Raw genomic sequence first — 14,725 nt, 5'->3', positions numbered from 1 at the left:
TCCGGAGCCTGTGCTCCGCAACGGGAGAGGCCACGACAGTGAGAGGCCCACGTACCACAAAAAAAAAATTTTTTAATAAAAAAATAAAAATATACCTATTACAAAGTTTTGAAAAAAATACAGGATAAAATTGTTCAACTTCTGGACCCAAAAATAACCACTCTTGGTGTTTTCTTTTTTTTCTTCTAGTCTTTTTTTGATGAAAGTTGGGGTTTTTTTGAGAACTTTTAATCTTACCAAGTTTGTAAGTTTTAGTTTTTGTCCTACTGTTTCATCCTTACATTTATATCTGACAGTGATTGAGTTTAGAGTAGACAAATAGACAGATTTGGATTCACATTCAATCTCTGCCACTCAGTAGCTGTGTTATATTAGGCAAATTACGCAATTTTGTTAGCTGTAAAATGGGAGTGATAGTAATATAATCACATTGGAAATAAGGCATGTAAAGCTCCTGGCCAGTAGTAAGTGTATGATATAATTTTTAAGTGTTAGCTTGTTAAAAACTCTGCTTAATTGTATTTATTCCATTAAGCAGTGGATGCATAAAGGTTTATGTTTGTAAATCTTTTGGACATTTACACTTTTTACAGCTTTTCACTATGTTAAATAATTCATCTTTGCATATAAATTGACTATCATTTAGTTTTAGGAAACTTTAAGAAAAAAGGAATTTCAGACTCAAAGAATGTAAACAATTTCAGTCTTTTAAATATATATCTAAATTATTTTCTAAAGTAGCTGTAAAATTTATATTTCCACCAGGAACGTTCCCTGGTAAAACTGGGTTTTTAGATCTTTCTTAACTTAAAAAGTGAAATTGTATCTGTTTTAATTTGAATTTCTTTATTTTTACTAATGAAATTATACATTTGTTTGTTTTTAACATTAATCTTTTTTGTGAATTATGTGTGCCTTTTGCTGATTGTCAAGTTGGGTCTTAGAATTTTTCTGTTATTTTTGTTTTAAATATGCCATCTGACTATACGGAGATGTCCTCTGATTTTAATTTTTAAAAAACAATTTTTTTGTCAAGCAGATTTTATTTTTTCTGTTACATTTAAGCTCATAAAATCCTCTCCCACAATGCCCACAGTACATTGTGTGTTTACTTTTTGGTTCATATGGCTTTTGCTTTTTAGGCACAAGTGAGACTTTAGTTTCCTTTACAATTAGTGTTATATATTGATAGTCTGTAAGTCCTGGCAATTTACTAACTGTTGACTAATTTCCAATTTCATAAAAATGTGTTTTCCTGATTGAAGTAAATTCAGACTTATTTTTTTCTTTAAAGTATATAGGAATAATGACTATTAAAATTGTTTTCAGTGCCATTTAAAATTCTTCCTGGATTTATTTGTGTGAAAATTATCCCACAAGTATGTGAAAATTGCTAAAATATAGCAATCCATAGAACAAAATACCATTGTTCTCCTAAACTTTCCTCTTCCTCCTTTTAGAATTTCATAGAATCTTCTATCACACTGTTTGAATCTGATCTAGAAAGTGGGAAGTTTATTGACATTACAAATCAGGAAATTTCTGACTTAGAAGAAATGGGTTTTGGCAGTGAAACAAGATCCATTCACGTTAAAGGCGGCGTGTAAGTTGTCTCCTATTCTGAGAACGTAGAGCTTCTTTGATGTTTAAAATTATTGGTTGCTCAATTCTGTGTCACCTCAGTTCTTTTTACTTTTTATCCTGCTAGATGGGTTGCCTACCAGCAGAAGTTCTTCTGTGGAGAACAATACATTTTAGAGAAAGGGAAATACAAATGCTTTTTTGACTGGGGAGGATCAAATAATATAATCATGTCAATACGACCTATCCAACTGGTGAGTTAAATGTGAACATAACCGATGCCATTGGCATGTAATGGCATACAATTGAACACATGGAACAGGCTTTTATCAAGTGGAGCTGTTGGATTATTTTGTATGTATCTATAGAGAAAATGAAACAGCATATGGATTTCTGCAGATTCCACAGAGAGCTAGTAGATGGCATTAGCACCTCGATGATTAGGGACTCTGCGATTTGATCAGTTCATTCATCCAGTAGCATTCATTTAGTGCCTTTGCTGTGTCCGACAGGACTGATCACTGGAGATGAAAGACGAATAAGACTGCCCTGTCTCAGTCTCTTAGAGAAGACAGGCATATGCACAATTGCTTATGGTATGACTAGTGAGAAAATGAAGTGTGTAGGCTGTGCTGAGGGACCAGGGGAAGGGAGAATGGGGGGCTGGGGACCATGCCTCTCCTCAAGAAGAGGATGCATTGAGTGATGTCTTAGAGGATAAAAGCGATTTTGCCAGGAAGGGAAGTGGGGCAGAAAAGGCAGTTCACCAAGAAGGAATCATCTCCTCCTGTGCAGAATTACGAAGTTATGAAAGAGTGTGGCCAACAACAAACACTGCAGAACAATAGGGTGCCCAGGAGATAGTGATGGGAGAGAGAATGTTGGCAAGCTCAGACTATCCTTCTAATGGACTATTGGGGCACATTTTTCTTCTAGCTATAATATTACTCAAAATGAATTAGTAATAAGCATTAAAATTATGATAAGCTAATTTAGTAGGTTATTTGAGGGTCCTCACCAGGTCAAGGAATCTAGTAAATTGGTCAGACCATATATTTTTTCATTTTCCAAAGGAGATTTTCAGCACTTTCAAAGACAACTGTGATTATGCGATTATAATTTTCAAAATGTTTTAATATATGTTTCAGGAACCACTTGGGATAAATGAGCCTCCACATTTGGTATGTTTAAAACTATTCTTAACTTATAATTGTTAAATTGTTTACTAACAATGTGTGCCCTTTCTCTCAGGTCTTGCCCTTTCCCTCAGATAACTTTTATGGGTCTGTATGGCAGGGCAGTTTCTATTGCCCTAGGAACCTGTGAGCCCAGGAGTGCTCATCTTTGATACTGGTCATATTGGCCTGGATTTGTCACGGTTCCTTTCTTTTCCTCCTACTAGAGCTTCAGCACTGACCACTTTGGGCTCGTTTTGAACGTCTGCCACCCCTCCTTTCCTGTTGCCCATATCCATTCTTCAATGCCACATTCATATTCAGCACAGTACGTTATGCTGTCTGTGGAGGAGCAGACTCACCATGGAGAAATGGCATGCTTATTATGTAAATGTATTTCTAATACCTAAATCACATGTTTCTTAAAAGCACTGATAAAACTGCAACCCTGCTCCTTTATTTCTAGTGTGTTAATGGTTTGAAGGATTGGGTAATACTCTGGAGCCTAATGTTTGTTTATTCTCCATTGAGGGCTAGAAATTGTGCTTATTTAGTGCTTCTAATAACTGTGAGGTCAGGACTTACTCCCATTTATTAATGAGAAAGCAAAGATTTAGAATTTAAGTAAGCGTCATTTCACACAGCTAGAAGTAGCAAAAAGAGGCATTCTTTTAGTATCTAATTCCAAGATTTTACGTCCAAGAAAGACCTATCATGATATGAGCGGTACAACCATAAAAGCAAGGGCGTGAGTTACAGCGCTTCCTCTGTCTCATTTTAAATAACACATTTAGAAAAATTTCTTCAGAAAACCAAATACAATGATTAATTTTAAATATTTGACATTTGCTAGTTTTACATAACGCTGAATCTTTTTCTCTGAGTGTGTCTGTTTTTCTCGTTCATGTCAGTGTTTATATATTTCAAATCAGCTTAGTTTAACTGTGATTCTGTTCACAGTGCTTCCAGGTTTTATTATTTTCCGATTAGCTCAGGCCTATTGGGAACATTTCCTCTCTGAATATAACTCAGTTGCTGTTCTGGAGACACTTCCTGCCAGATCTTTACTTTGAATCTTAGAAAACTCCAACTGGGGACTTTCAAAGCACTTTTTCACATGAATCAACACAACATGAGTAGATAAAGAGGTAAACCGGGATAATTCCCAACTGCACATTCTCTGACTTTTAAGTGCAGATAAAAAAAAATCACATTCTTTTAAGCTCTGTTTCTCCCCCTCCTACATCCCTGTTCTTTCTTCTGAACTTCCTTGTTTGGGGCAGATTGCTCAGAGGATTTTCTTTATAGTATTTGCAGTCTAACTTGAAGAGAAAGTAAGCAGCAGCAAACACCCAGTGAAATTGGCCCTGCTTATTTTTCTCAATATAGCTCAGCCATTGCCTTGTGAAATAAAGGTCTCTGACTAGTGTATGACAGCTGGATATTTGGTAACATGCAGACAAAGCCTCCTTGGTTTACCCAGTATCGAAGCCCTTATTATTTCCATTGGACCAAATATCCAGAAAGTTTTGCATGTTTTCATTTACCCAAATAAAAACAAACAGATCTTGGCTGATAGTCTGGTTCCATTCAGTAACTAGAAGGTATTTTCTCCTTCGCAAGTAGTTGTGATAGGTTGACAATGCAGAAGCTGTGTTCATATGGGGTAGTTAATTTCCCTATCTAAGGTTATAGGAGGAAGTTACACCTCAAGTTCAAGTCAGAGAGGGAATTCTTGTGTGCTGGTGATTTGAAAGGAAACCTCAAGCAACTTAAGAAGGGAAAAGCTAGAAGATATATGTGTGTAGAAATAAATATATAGCATGAGAGTTATGCTAATAAAAATATTATTGCTGATGTGTAAGCATATTATGATGATATATGTCATTTGGGGGACACAGAACACCACCTTTTATTGAGAAGATTATTTTTTCCTGTGGCTGAAGATTGATCACCAAGTCTGATTGCCAACTCACAATATTTGATACAATAACAGGACCATTACAGAGTTCTTCATAGTTAGCAGCTGGCATTTTATTTTTGTTTTTATTTTTTCCCAAACAAAACAAAAAACAAACAGAATGTGGATTATGTTCATAATGTCCTCATCTCTCTCTTTTAGCAAATCCTGAATATCAGAAATCTCACTAGATTAAATCTTAGAAAAGTGAGTTTCGTTTCCAGAGAGGCTGTAGTCAGGCATCCATTCTCTAGAAATTCTAACCAGTTCCCCACTTTGACCCAACCAAGGACCTTTCTTTCCTGGAATCTCTTAAAAGTCTATTTGCAAATATAATTAGAAGTTTGGATTTCTTTAAGTACTGAGCCTCTGTTCCATTTTATACATGATTCTAGCTGAGAAAAAGCAACTGAATATTTTCTTCTATTGGATAATTTGGCCAAATTGAATTTTAGAGCGATCACAGGATCTTTAACAGTGGTGGTTACTGTTATCATGTATGGAGGATAAGAAAACAATAGTTTTAGTCAAATATCAGTAAGATTCAAGAGCAGCAGAGGAAAACATTTTTTTGGTACTTTGACCAGATCATTTTTATAGAATCCAGAGACCAGAAATACTCAGGAAGTAGTACTTATCTAAGTAAAGAAAGCCTTCTATAAGTAAACAGGGAAGTAAAATTATTATAGAATATGTAATGGATGTGAAAACTACATAGCACTGCATTATGAGACAATGTGATGTAATGGAAGAGTGGAAACAAAACTGTTCTTTGTTTAACCATCAGTACATTTATCTGAGGGAAGTCCAAAGGGCTGCAGAAAGTCTTTGTTTAGACAGGATAGAATGTTTCTCAGAGAAATTATTTTAGCATTGGAATAAATAAAATTACGTTCAAAAATTCTGATACTGTGGAATAAATTGAGAAAGCACAACTGTTGTTCAGTAATTAAGTTCTTGAGGTTTTAGTTTGTCATATTGAAGAACTAGTACATCTATTTCTGTATATCATAAATGAAAAGTACATAGTAAACAAAGGATTTCTACAAAATTTTCATCATAAAGGGGTGATAATATCTGCTTCAAAGGGTAGTTCTAAAGAAGATAAAAGATAGATATGTGAAAAGACACCTTGAAAAATCAGTGATACACTGTTGTTTTTTTTTCTTCTTCTTCCATACAGTTCCATTTGGTATTGGTAGGGATTAAGCCATGCTCACATGGCACGGAGGAATGGGCATAGTTCGAAATAAACTCATTTCTTGTTCAACTGACTATTCATCTGTGTTCTAAGCCACCTATCCGAGTTGTTTTGTACATTTATTCTCCATTAACCTGGAAAGGAAACCAAAATAGTGAGTCATGAAGCTAGCTTTTCACAGGACTTATTTTCACCAAGGCAGTGCCACTTAATTTCACCAAGGGTAGAAACCACAGATTAATTATTATAATTAGAAAGTGCAGAGTTGGTTTCGTGTGGTCCATCCTCAGAACATTATTATGAGAATTATTCTATTCTGAGGCATTTGTAAGGTAGTCAGAATGAGGTGTTACTTTTCTGGGGTTGGACAAATCTTGAGTGAACTGTGTATCAATACCATATCTCATTTGGGGGGTAAAAATAAACTCAGGTCAGTATTAAGTCCTTTTTTAAAAATTTGGGTAAAGAGTATTTTAAATCATCAAGTCAAAACAGTACTTTATGGCAGAGTGAGTGTGTATATGTGTGTGAATTTTAATGCTTCTGTGTGTGACAACTGAGACTAAAAAGTAGAGGTGGCTGTTACATACATCAACTGCAATATGAGTAGCTTGCATCATCAGTTGTCCAGGATTTGACATTTCATGACTTCATGGTGTAATACTGAAGCGTAAATCTTAGGCTCAGCAATATGAATATAATTAATTCAACAAACTGGGAATACACGTAGTGAATCAGACAACCATGATCTGTTCTCCTGTGCCTTTTCTGATTCTTATTGTGAATAAAGATAATATTTGCCTGTAGGAGAAATTACTCCACATTTTTGGGAGTTAAATGTGATTTACTTTTTAGCCTCATGTTTTATAAACCTTTAAGTTAAAAAACATAGTCTGAAAAACGACTAACTAAAATATATGCTCTTATCAAGGAATCCAGGGCAGTTTGCCTGGACATGTAGAATTGTTCTTATACAGGGAATCAATCGTTCCAGAGGTTTGTATTGTTTTGGACTTGCTTTTTCTTTCTATCCCCTGTATCTACCAAAGGACCATGGTGTAGGAACTTGATGGATCACGCTTCCTTAAGGCAGGGAGTCCCTTGGTGTTTTAATGCTCCAAATATAGCCTCGTTTCACATTAGGAAATCGTATTGTGCAAGCCCCGGTTGGTCAGGGGGAATGGGTTCTCTCGGCTTTCTGGTTTTGGCTTCGCTCTGATATCAGACCTAGCAAGGTCAGAGCCGAATGAGATAGCTAAGAAACAATTCCTCAGAACTCAGAGACCACCCGTCTCTAAGAGGACCCTTGGGAAAATGAAGGTGAACATCAGCTGCTCAAAGAAGCCTTGTTCTCCATGACAGCTGTGGCAGGAGAGAGGGCGGTGCTGTAGATGATTATCATGATGCATTCTTAGCTACGACGACGCAGGCCTCTTGGTGCTGGGTGGATCTGTGGGCCATGTTATTTCAAGGCTCCACTGTATTATGAAATATTTATAGGCCTCATTCATTTTTTTCTTACTTATTAGAGATCCAAGGCCACTAGTGTTGCAGATTATTATATCTCTGGTCTAAAGGGAATTATAGTTGAGACTTCATGAATTTTCCTTGACAAAAAAGGACTAAAGCAGAAATGTAGTTATATAAAGCTGTAAGCTGTGCATTTAAGGTACTCTCCAGTAAACTGAAACCTGTAAGCTGAAATATATGGCACAGACATCTTTCTTTCTTCACCGTAAATCTTCCACTAATCCCATGATTATTGTCTTTGCTGCCATCTGCCTCTATGGTCTCACAGACACCCTCATGCTCACATATGGGCATGTGCTTGTGCTTTCTCCTCCTTCCTTTTATTAACTGTGGATCAAGAAGGCTTGGGGAGAGAAAAGCCATAGCCACCACACCTCATACCAATCCAAACCGCCTTCGTGTTTAGCACTGAATTGCTTCTTATTTTACACATGTAGTCTCACCACGGGATGATAATTGCTTGATACAATGGACAAGGACCACATTTTAGTAGAGGAGGGATTCTGATTTACTCTGATAGGTAGAATTATTTTTCCAGGCCTCTGTGCCCAGCATCTGATGCAAGAGATGGATGGAAATGATAAATAAATCTTGACATTTCTGGCAAATATGTAAGGGGAAAAAAATTGAGTTTAAGGAGAATGTCATCCTTAACATGGCTTCCTTGTTAATAAATAAAACACGAGTCTAGTATTTTGCTGAATTTTTGTAAGTACATGAAATGAAAGGTTTTCATTTGCTTTGTGATGACGTCAAGCAACTGTTTTCTGTTTAACTGTTGTGTTGTTGCTCTTATAGCTCAAAGCATTCAGTAAACCAGGGTTCCAAGGTGAATGTATAGATTTTACCAAAGAAATTTCAGATTTGACTTCATCATTCACGCCACGTTCTTTTAAAGTTCTTCGGGGTTGGTAAGTATGCTTATGGAATGATTTCTGCTGTTGTTTACATAACTAAATTTCTTTTAAGTTTACGGAGATTTAACTTTATTTTTTGCGTATACAGTGAAATAAACATATTTAATCATTAGTCAACTGCTAATTTGCCTATATGATCTTTGCCCAGCTTGTATTACAAGCTACTGTGAAATAGAATGCTGATTAGCCAACTTTGGGAGCATTTTGGTGGGATTTTTTTTCTCATCGTTATCTTAGATTATCTCCTAAATATTTTGAATGTTTATATTGTGTGTTTACTGTGTAGTATAATAGAATGCTATAAAAATTAGCATTTTTGTCCAGATAAGACACATTACTCCTAAATTTTAAAAAAAAATTAAAAATGTTTTGTTTGTTTAAAGTATTCACTGTCCCCATTTCACAGATGAGGATCCCTGATTCAGAGTTAGTTTCCCAAAGTCACACACCAAATGTCAGACCCAGGATGGTTGGGCTGTTTTGTTTTGTTTTGCTTTTCTGTATTCTTCCAACTGTGGCAATGTACTGGACCTTTCTCACGTGTATATGAGACTGTATGTGATTCTCAATTTATATTCTAACATATATATATATATTTTTTTAACATCTTTATTGGAGTATAATTGCTTTCCAATGGTGTGCTAGTTTCTGCTTTATAGCAAAGTGAATCAGTTATACATATACATATGTTCCCATATCTCCTCCCTCTTGCGTCTCCCTCCCTCCCACCCTCCCTATCCCACCCCTCTAGGACATATGTTCTATGTATCATTTTTTATTGTGGTACAATATGTATAACACGAAATGTATCATTTTAGCCACTTTTAAGTGTATGTATCTTTACAGTGGCACCTCTGTATGTCAAGTATCTACCTAATAACTCATCAAAGTCTCTTTTCTCCCTTCAAAATATCTTGGATTCATCCGTTCTCCTCCATTTCTCTTGAACCGGTTAGAGACAGGGGTCCTATCTTCCACTTGAGGAATTTCAGTCCCCTAATGAGCCACACTCCAGTGTCATCTCTTTGTTTTTTAATTAATTAATTAATTTTTTGGCTGCGTTGGGTCTTCCGTTGCTGTGTGCGGGCTTTCTCTAGTTGTGGCAAGCGGGGGCTACTCTTCACCGTGGCGCGCGGGCTGCTCATTGCAGTGGCTTCTCTTGTTGCAGAGCACAGGCTCTAGGCACACAGGCTTCGGTAGCTGTGGCACATGGACTTCAGTAGTTGTGCTCGTGGGCTCTAGAGCACAGGCTCAGTAGTTGTGGCGCACGGGCTTCGTTGCTCCGCGGCATGTGGGATCGTCCCGGACCAGGGCTCAAACCCGTGTCCCCTGAATTGGCAGGCAGATTCTTAACCACTGCGCCACCAGGGAAGTCCCCCAGTGTCATCTTATTTCCAGTGTTTACCACAAACCAATCATAGCCCAGTTATTTGGCCCAAAATCCAGCTTAATATTTTACTACTCTTCTTTAAATCCCAGTCATTCTCTAATACCAGTCAGATCAAGTTCAAACTCTTCCTTTTCCAGGATTTACTGTCAATGAGTCTCATTTTCCATATCCATGCTCCATTCTATCCTTGTACTATCCTCCTTTTCTCCTGTCTTCGGGCATTTCCTCAGCTATGTGTTTTCCTCCTTACCCTCTCTGTACCAGGGGTCAGCAGACTTTTTCTGTAAAGGGCCAGGTAGTAGATATTTTCAGTTTTGTGGGCCATACAGGCTCTGTCCCAGCTACTCAGCACTGCCACTGTATCACCAAAGCAGCCATAGGCAATACATAAACGAATGAGCATCACTGTGTTCCAGTGAAACTCTGTTCATGGATGTCGAGGTTTGAATTGTATATGAGCTTCGCATATCACAAAATCTTCTTTTAATTTTTTAAACCATTTAAAAATGCAAAAATCAGTCTTAGCTTGTGAACTGTTGGAAAACTGGCTATGAGGTGGATTTGGCCTACATGCTCTAGTTTGCTAACCCCCGCTCTGTATCAAAGGTGGTAGGTTTAGGTAAATCTAGCAGATGTTACTTGGTTGGCCTACACACTATGTTTAAAAAGTTTTTTGTATCAACACTTAAGTTTAGAATATTTTTCAGAAGAACCTGTTTTTCACCTTCTCTTTAAAAATCAGAAGATTTGGAAACTCTGGGGAAACATTCACCTTTGGTGATAATTAGCTGGTGTTGAGTAGAGGCATATGTGCTCTCCAGTGTACCATAGGATATATTGCCAATTTTTTTTCATCTGGTACACTACTCATTTATATTAAGTGCCTGACCTCCTGCAGGTACGTTAAGTTCGTGAACCCTGCTTAATACTAACCTGCATATATGTTTTTAAGGTTCAGTCCAGTCTCGTTCCCTCTGTTAACCTTCTTGATTAACCCTAAATCAAACAGTGTTTTCCCTTTCTGATTCCCTATAACTCGTACTACTTTGAACCTCTCTGTATCTGTTACTGTTTTTATACTTACTTCCAAGAAGGATATGAAAGTTTTACAATGTGAAAACACATAAAGTAGGACACGGTTAGTTAAATAGATTATCTGCAACTCTTTAGTGAGAAATATGTATATCAAGGGCCTGAAATAGTCTTGTTCCTAGTATTTGAGTTTTCTTCTCTAAGAAAAAAAGTATTTTGCAAGATATAGTTTAAATTTTCTGATAAAAGGAAGCACTGAAGTTTTTTGTGTTTTTTTGGAGGGAAATGTTTTTGTCCTAGACACTGAAGTCTAGGACAAATTAGTCATATGTGTTGATTCATGTAGGAAATGTATGCTATTTACTTATAAATATATATATAATTTATACATAGTGTATACATATTTTTCAGTATAATGTATGTGTGTATATATATATATATATATATATAAAATTTATATACACAGCTGTCCCTTGATATCTGTGAGGGATTGCTTCCAGGAGTCCCCACATATACCAAAATCCGTGGATGCTCAAGTCCCTTATATAAAGTGGCTTACTACAGTTGGGCCTCTGTATCTGCAGGTAGGAAACCTGCAGAAGGCCAACTACGTACAAAATGTACATTTTACTTACATATTTTATTCAGATTTATGTGTAATTTATTAAACTATAATTTTAATAAAAGAATACAGGAACCATGGTGATTGTTTAAGTACCGGGGATGCTTCAGAGATGAGGATTTGTGCCCAGTTCACCACTATGTAATCTTAAGCAAATTGGACCATCTCTCTGAACCTCAGTTTCCTCCTCTGTAAATGTGGGCTAATAACAGTACTTACCTCAAAGGATTCTTTTTTTTTTTTTAAATTTATTTTGGGCTGCGTTGGGTCTTCGTTTCTGTGCGAGGGCTTTCTCTAGTTGTGGCAAGCGGGGGCCACTCTTCATCACAGTGCGCGGGCCTCTCACTATCGTGGCCTCTCTTGTTGCGGAGCACAGGCTCCAGACGCACAGGCTCGGTAGTTGTGGCTCACGGGCCTAGTTGCTCCGCGGCATGTGGGATCTTCCCAGACCACGGCTCAACCCCATGTCCCCTGCATTGGCAGGCAGATTCTCAACCACTGTGCCACCAGGAAAGCCCCTAAAGGATTCTTATAAGGACTAAAAAAATAATGCGCGTAAGGGCTTAGCTGCATGCCCAACACGTTGAAAAACCTTTCAGAAATATTGGCTATAAAATGCTTATTACGTAGGAGACATGGCAGTAAATTTTGTCACTGTGGTATCTAAAGTTAACCTCGTATAGCTAGAGCACAGTTCTGGTGATCTTAAAATATAGAGCTAGAACTTAAACACACCAAAGCTAAAGTAGTAACAGTCAATTAATTTCTCCCTTGTGCCCCTTCTTTCCAAAATGGCATGTCTTAGCCAAGCTTTTGATGAGTGCTATATTGAAGATAATTTGCTATGGAAGATTCTAAAGGGTTCATTTCTTTTTAAAAATCTCCGCTTGCTATCAGCTATGCTGGTGACAGGTTTTAGATACTGTTGTGTGATCTTAGGAGTCTAGCTTCTAACTCAACCTAGACTGAAAGCAAACTCATCATTAAATGAGGATACAAATTTTTGTTTTTCTCAAAAAGAATTTCTAATCTGTCAAAGTACTTAATAATTACTATAATTTGATCCCAGGTTTTGATACTTGAAAGCACGGAATGAAGTTAATGTCTTTAGCTTACAGCAGATATTTTATTTAATAGTTGGGGGAATCTTGGGCAAATCACCTAACTTTTCTACCTCACTTGTTTCTACCTCATAAGTAATGAGTACACGGTGAAATAATGCATGCAGAGTACCTAGTCTGGCACATGGTAAGCAGTCAATAGGTGATAGTAGTAGCTTTTTTTTTTTTTTTTTTTTTTTTTTTCCCAAACCGACTCTGCGTATTTGCTGTTGACCAGCACTAGCAGTTTTATGTCCTACTTCTACCCTGGCTCTCACTGCATGATGACGAGTCAGACTGCCAACTGATGCACTTTCACTGCTTGTTTTTTCAGCTGGCTCCTGTATTACCAAGAGGACATTTCTAATCATCAGTGTGTGTTAGAAGAGGGGCTGTATGCTGACCTTACTTCCTGTGGCTGCCCGACATCTAGAGTCAAATCCCTCAAGCCCATTGACTATGTAAGTACTTCACTGATGCATATTTATAAGACTTTTTCTTGTCCAGTTTAATTACCGTGAGTGATAACATGAAGTTGGAAGAAATAATACAGGGGAAAATATAAAAATTTAAGTAACTTGCTTGAAGATTGTAAAATTAAGATTCACTCATGAAATCCAACTAATGAAAGATTGATTTTGTGTGTGTGTGTGTGTGTGCCGCACCGCACAGCTTGTGGGATCTTAGTTCCCTGACCAGGGATTGAGCCCTGGCCCTCGGCAGTGAAAACACTGAGTCCTAACCACTGGACAACCAGGGAATTCCCAAGATTGATATTTTTCTTCTTTCTTTGTTTTGTTTTGTTTTGTTTTGTTTTTATCAGAATGCAAAATTTAGGAAGTAGAGTAATATAGCCCCGAGCTTAAATGAACACTTTAATGACTTTGGGTGACATTGACAAAGTTGCTTAGTTTCCTCATCTATAAAAGATAGTAGTACTTTGTAAGGCCACTGGGATATTAAATGTGATGGTGCTTGTAAAATGCCTAGCACATGGTGAGAGCTCAATAAATATAAGCTATTAGTATCATGGCTGTAATTGATAGAGCTACTGAATAAAAATAATAACCTGATTATTTTATTATTCTGCTAGATAAGTCACATGACAGCTTGTCTGCTGCTTAGGTTTGCGATGTTACTTTAAGTCATGGAACACCATTGGTATTGATTTCAAACCTTGTTTTGGGGGAACTAGGGCTTTCCTGCCTAGAGTGTGCAGAGTTATCTGGGTCACCTTGGAGGCCTACACGTATAGAGTAAGTAATTTCTCCTTTCTATCATATTTACTCAGAACTTTAAGTGTGAGAAAAATAGGATAGCTATTCTGGGACATTCATTCCAGGTTCCTAGTTAGTAGTGTCTTTGCAGAGGAAGTAGTAAGGACCTGGAGTATTTTTTAAGATGTCTAGTTATGATGATTCCCTAGGAGCATTTGGTCAAAGCTGAGATTTACACAATGATGACTAGAAGCCCTACATGGTGACAGGAGTGACTCAGTCAGATCTTTCAACCAGAGCTGACTCCAGGAGTGATGTTCATACTCAGGATCTTCGATCCCAACCTCAGCAATGTAGTCTTTTTTTTTTTTTTTTAAAGATTTATTATTATTTATTATTTATTTATTTAATGTTTTAAATTTTCGGCTGCATCAGGTCTTAGTTGCGGCAGGCGGGCTCTCTGTTGCGGCACACAGGCTTCTCTCTAGTTGTGGCACGCAGGCTCCAGAGCTCGTGGGCTCTGTGGTTTGCAGCACGTGGGCTCTCTAGTTGAGGCGCATGAGCTCAGTAGTTGTGGCTCATGGGCTTAGTTGCCCCGCGGCATGTAGGATCTTAATTCCCTGACTAGGGATCGAACCCGTGTCCCCTGCATTGTAAGGTGGATTCTTTACCACTGGACCACCAGCGAAGTCCAGCAATGTAGTCTTATTTCAAGGCATTCCTGGAGAGAGTATTCTTGGTATCAGGGTAAGAATAGAGTCTTGGCTGAGGAACAATAATAAAAATAGAGCCTCGGTCTCTCTTAGTGGCGTTTAGACACCAACTTGAAAAGACTAAGTGGCTACTGATGCTTCCTGTCTATTGGAGGAAAACTGGATTTAAAAAAATTTTTTAAGGGGTGTGTTTTGGTCAGTCTTTCCAAGTATTGATAAGGCTGAAAAAGGCATGGGAAACTAGTCTGCATTTACTGGGAATGGAACTTTTTAGCAATTTTTAGTAG

The 14,725-nt window shown here is 37.4% G+C and overlaps 1 protein-coding gene across 3 annotated transcripts in view; it reads left to right on the top strand.

Moving 5' to 3' along the window:
* The window catches only part of CRYBG3 (crystallin beta-gamma domain containing 3), a 116,232-nt gene that overhangs the window by 69,279 nt on the left and 32,228 nt on the right, over window positions 1-14,725 (top strand). For all 3 annotated transcript variants that reach the window (XR_010840801.1, XM_059065697.2, XM_067034850.1), the window contains 5 exons: window positions 1,461-1,603; window positions 1,709-1,835; window positions 2,730-2,762; window positions 8,246-8,358; window positions 12,843-12,969. Coding sequence is in view for 2 of the 3 variants with exons in the window: in XM_059065697.2 (XP_058921680.1) it covers window positions 1,461-1,603; window positions 1,709-1,835; window positions 2,730-2,762; window positions 8,246-8,358; window positions 12,843-12,969 (543 nt within the window). In the remaining variant the exon portion in view is untranslated. The remainder of the gene's footprint in view (window positions 1-1,460; window positions 1,604-1,708; window positions 1,836-2,729; window positions 2,763-8,245; window positions 8,359-12,842; window positions 12,970-14,725) is intronic.

This window comes from Kogia breviceps, chromosome 5, assembly GCF_026419965.1.
Source record: "Kogia breviceps isolate mKogBre1 chromosome 5, mKogBre1 haplotype 1, whole genome shotgun sequence".
Classification (NCBI taxonomy): domain Eukaryota; kingdom Metazoa; phylum Chordata; class Mammalia; order Artiodactyla; family Physeteridae; genus Kogia; species Kogia breviceps.
The sequence above is the reverse complement of the archived record's forward strand: the minus strand, read 5'-3'. Positions and strand labels throughout refer to the sequence as shown.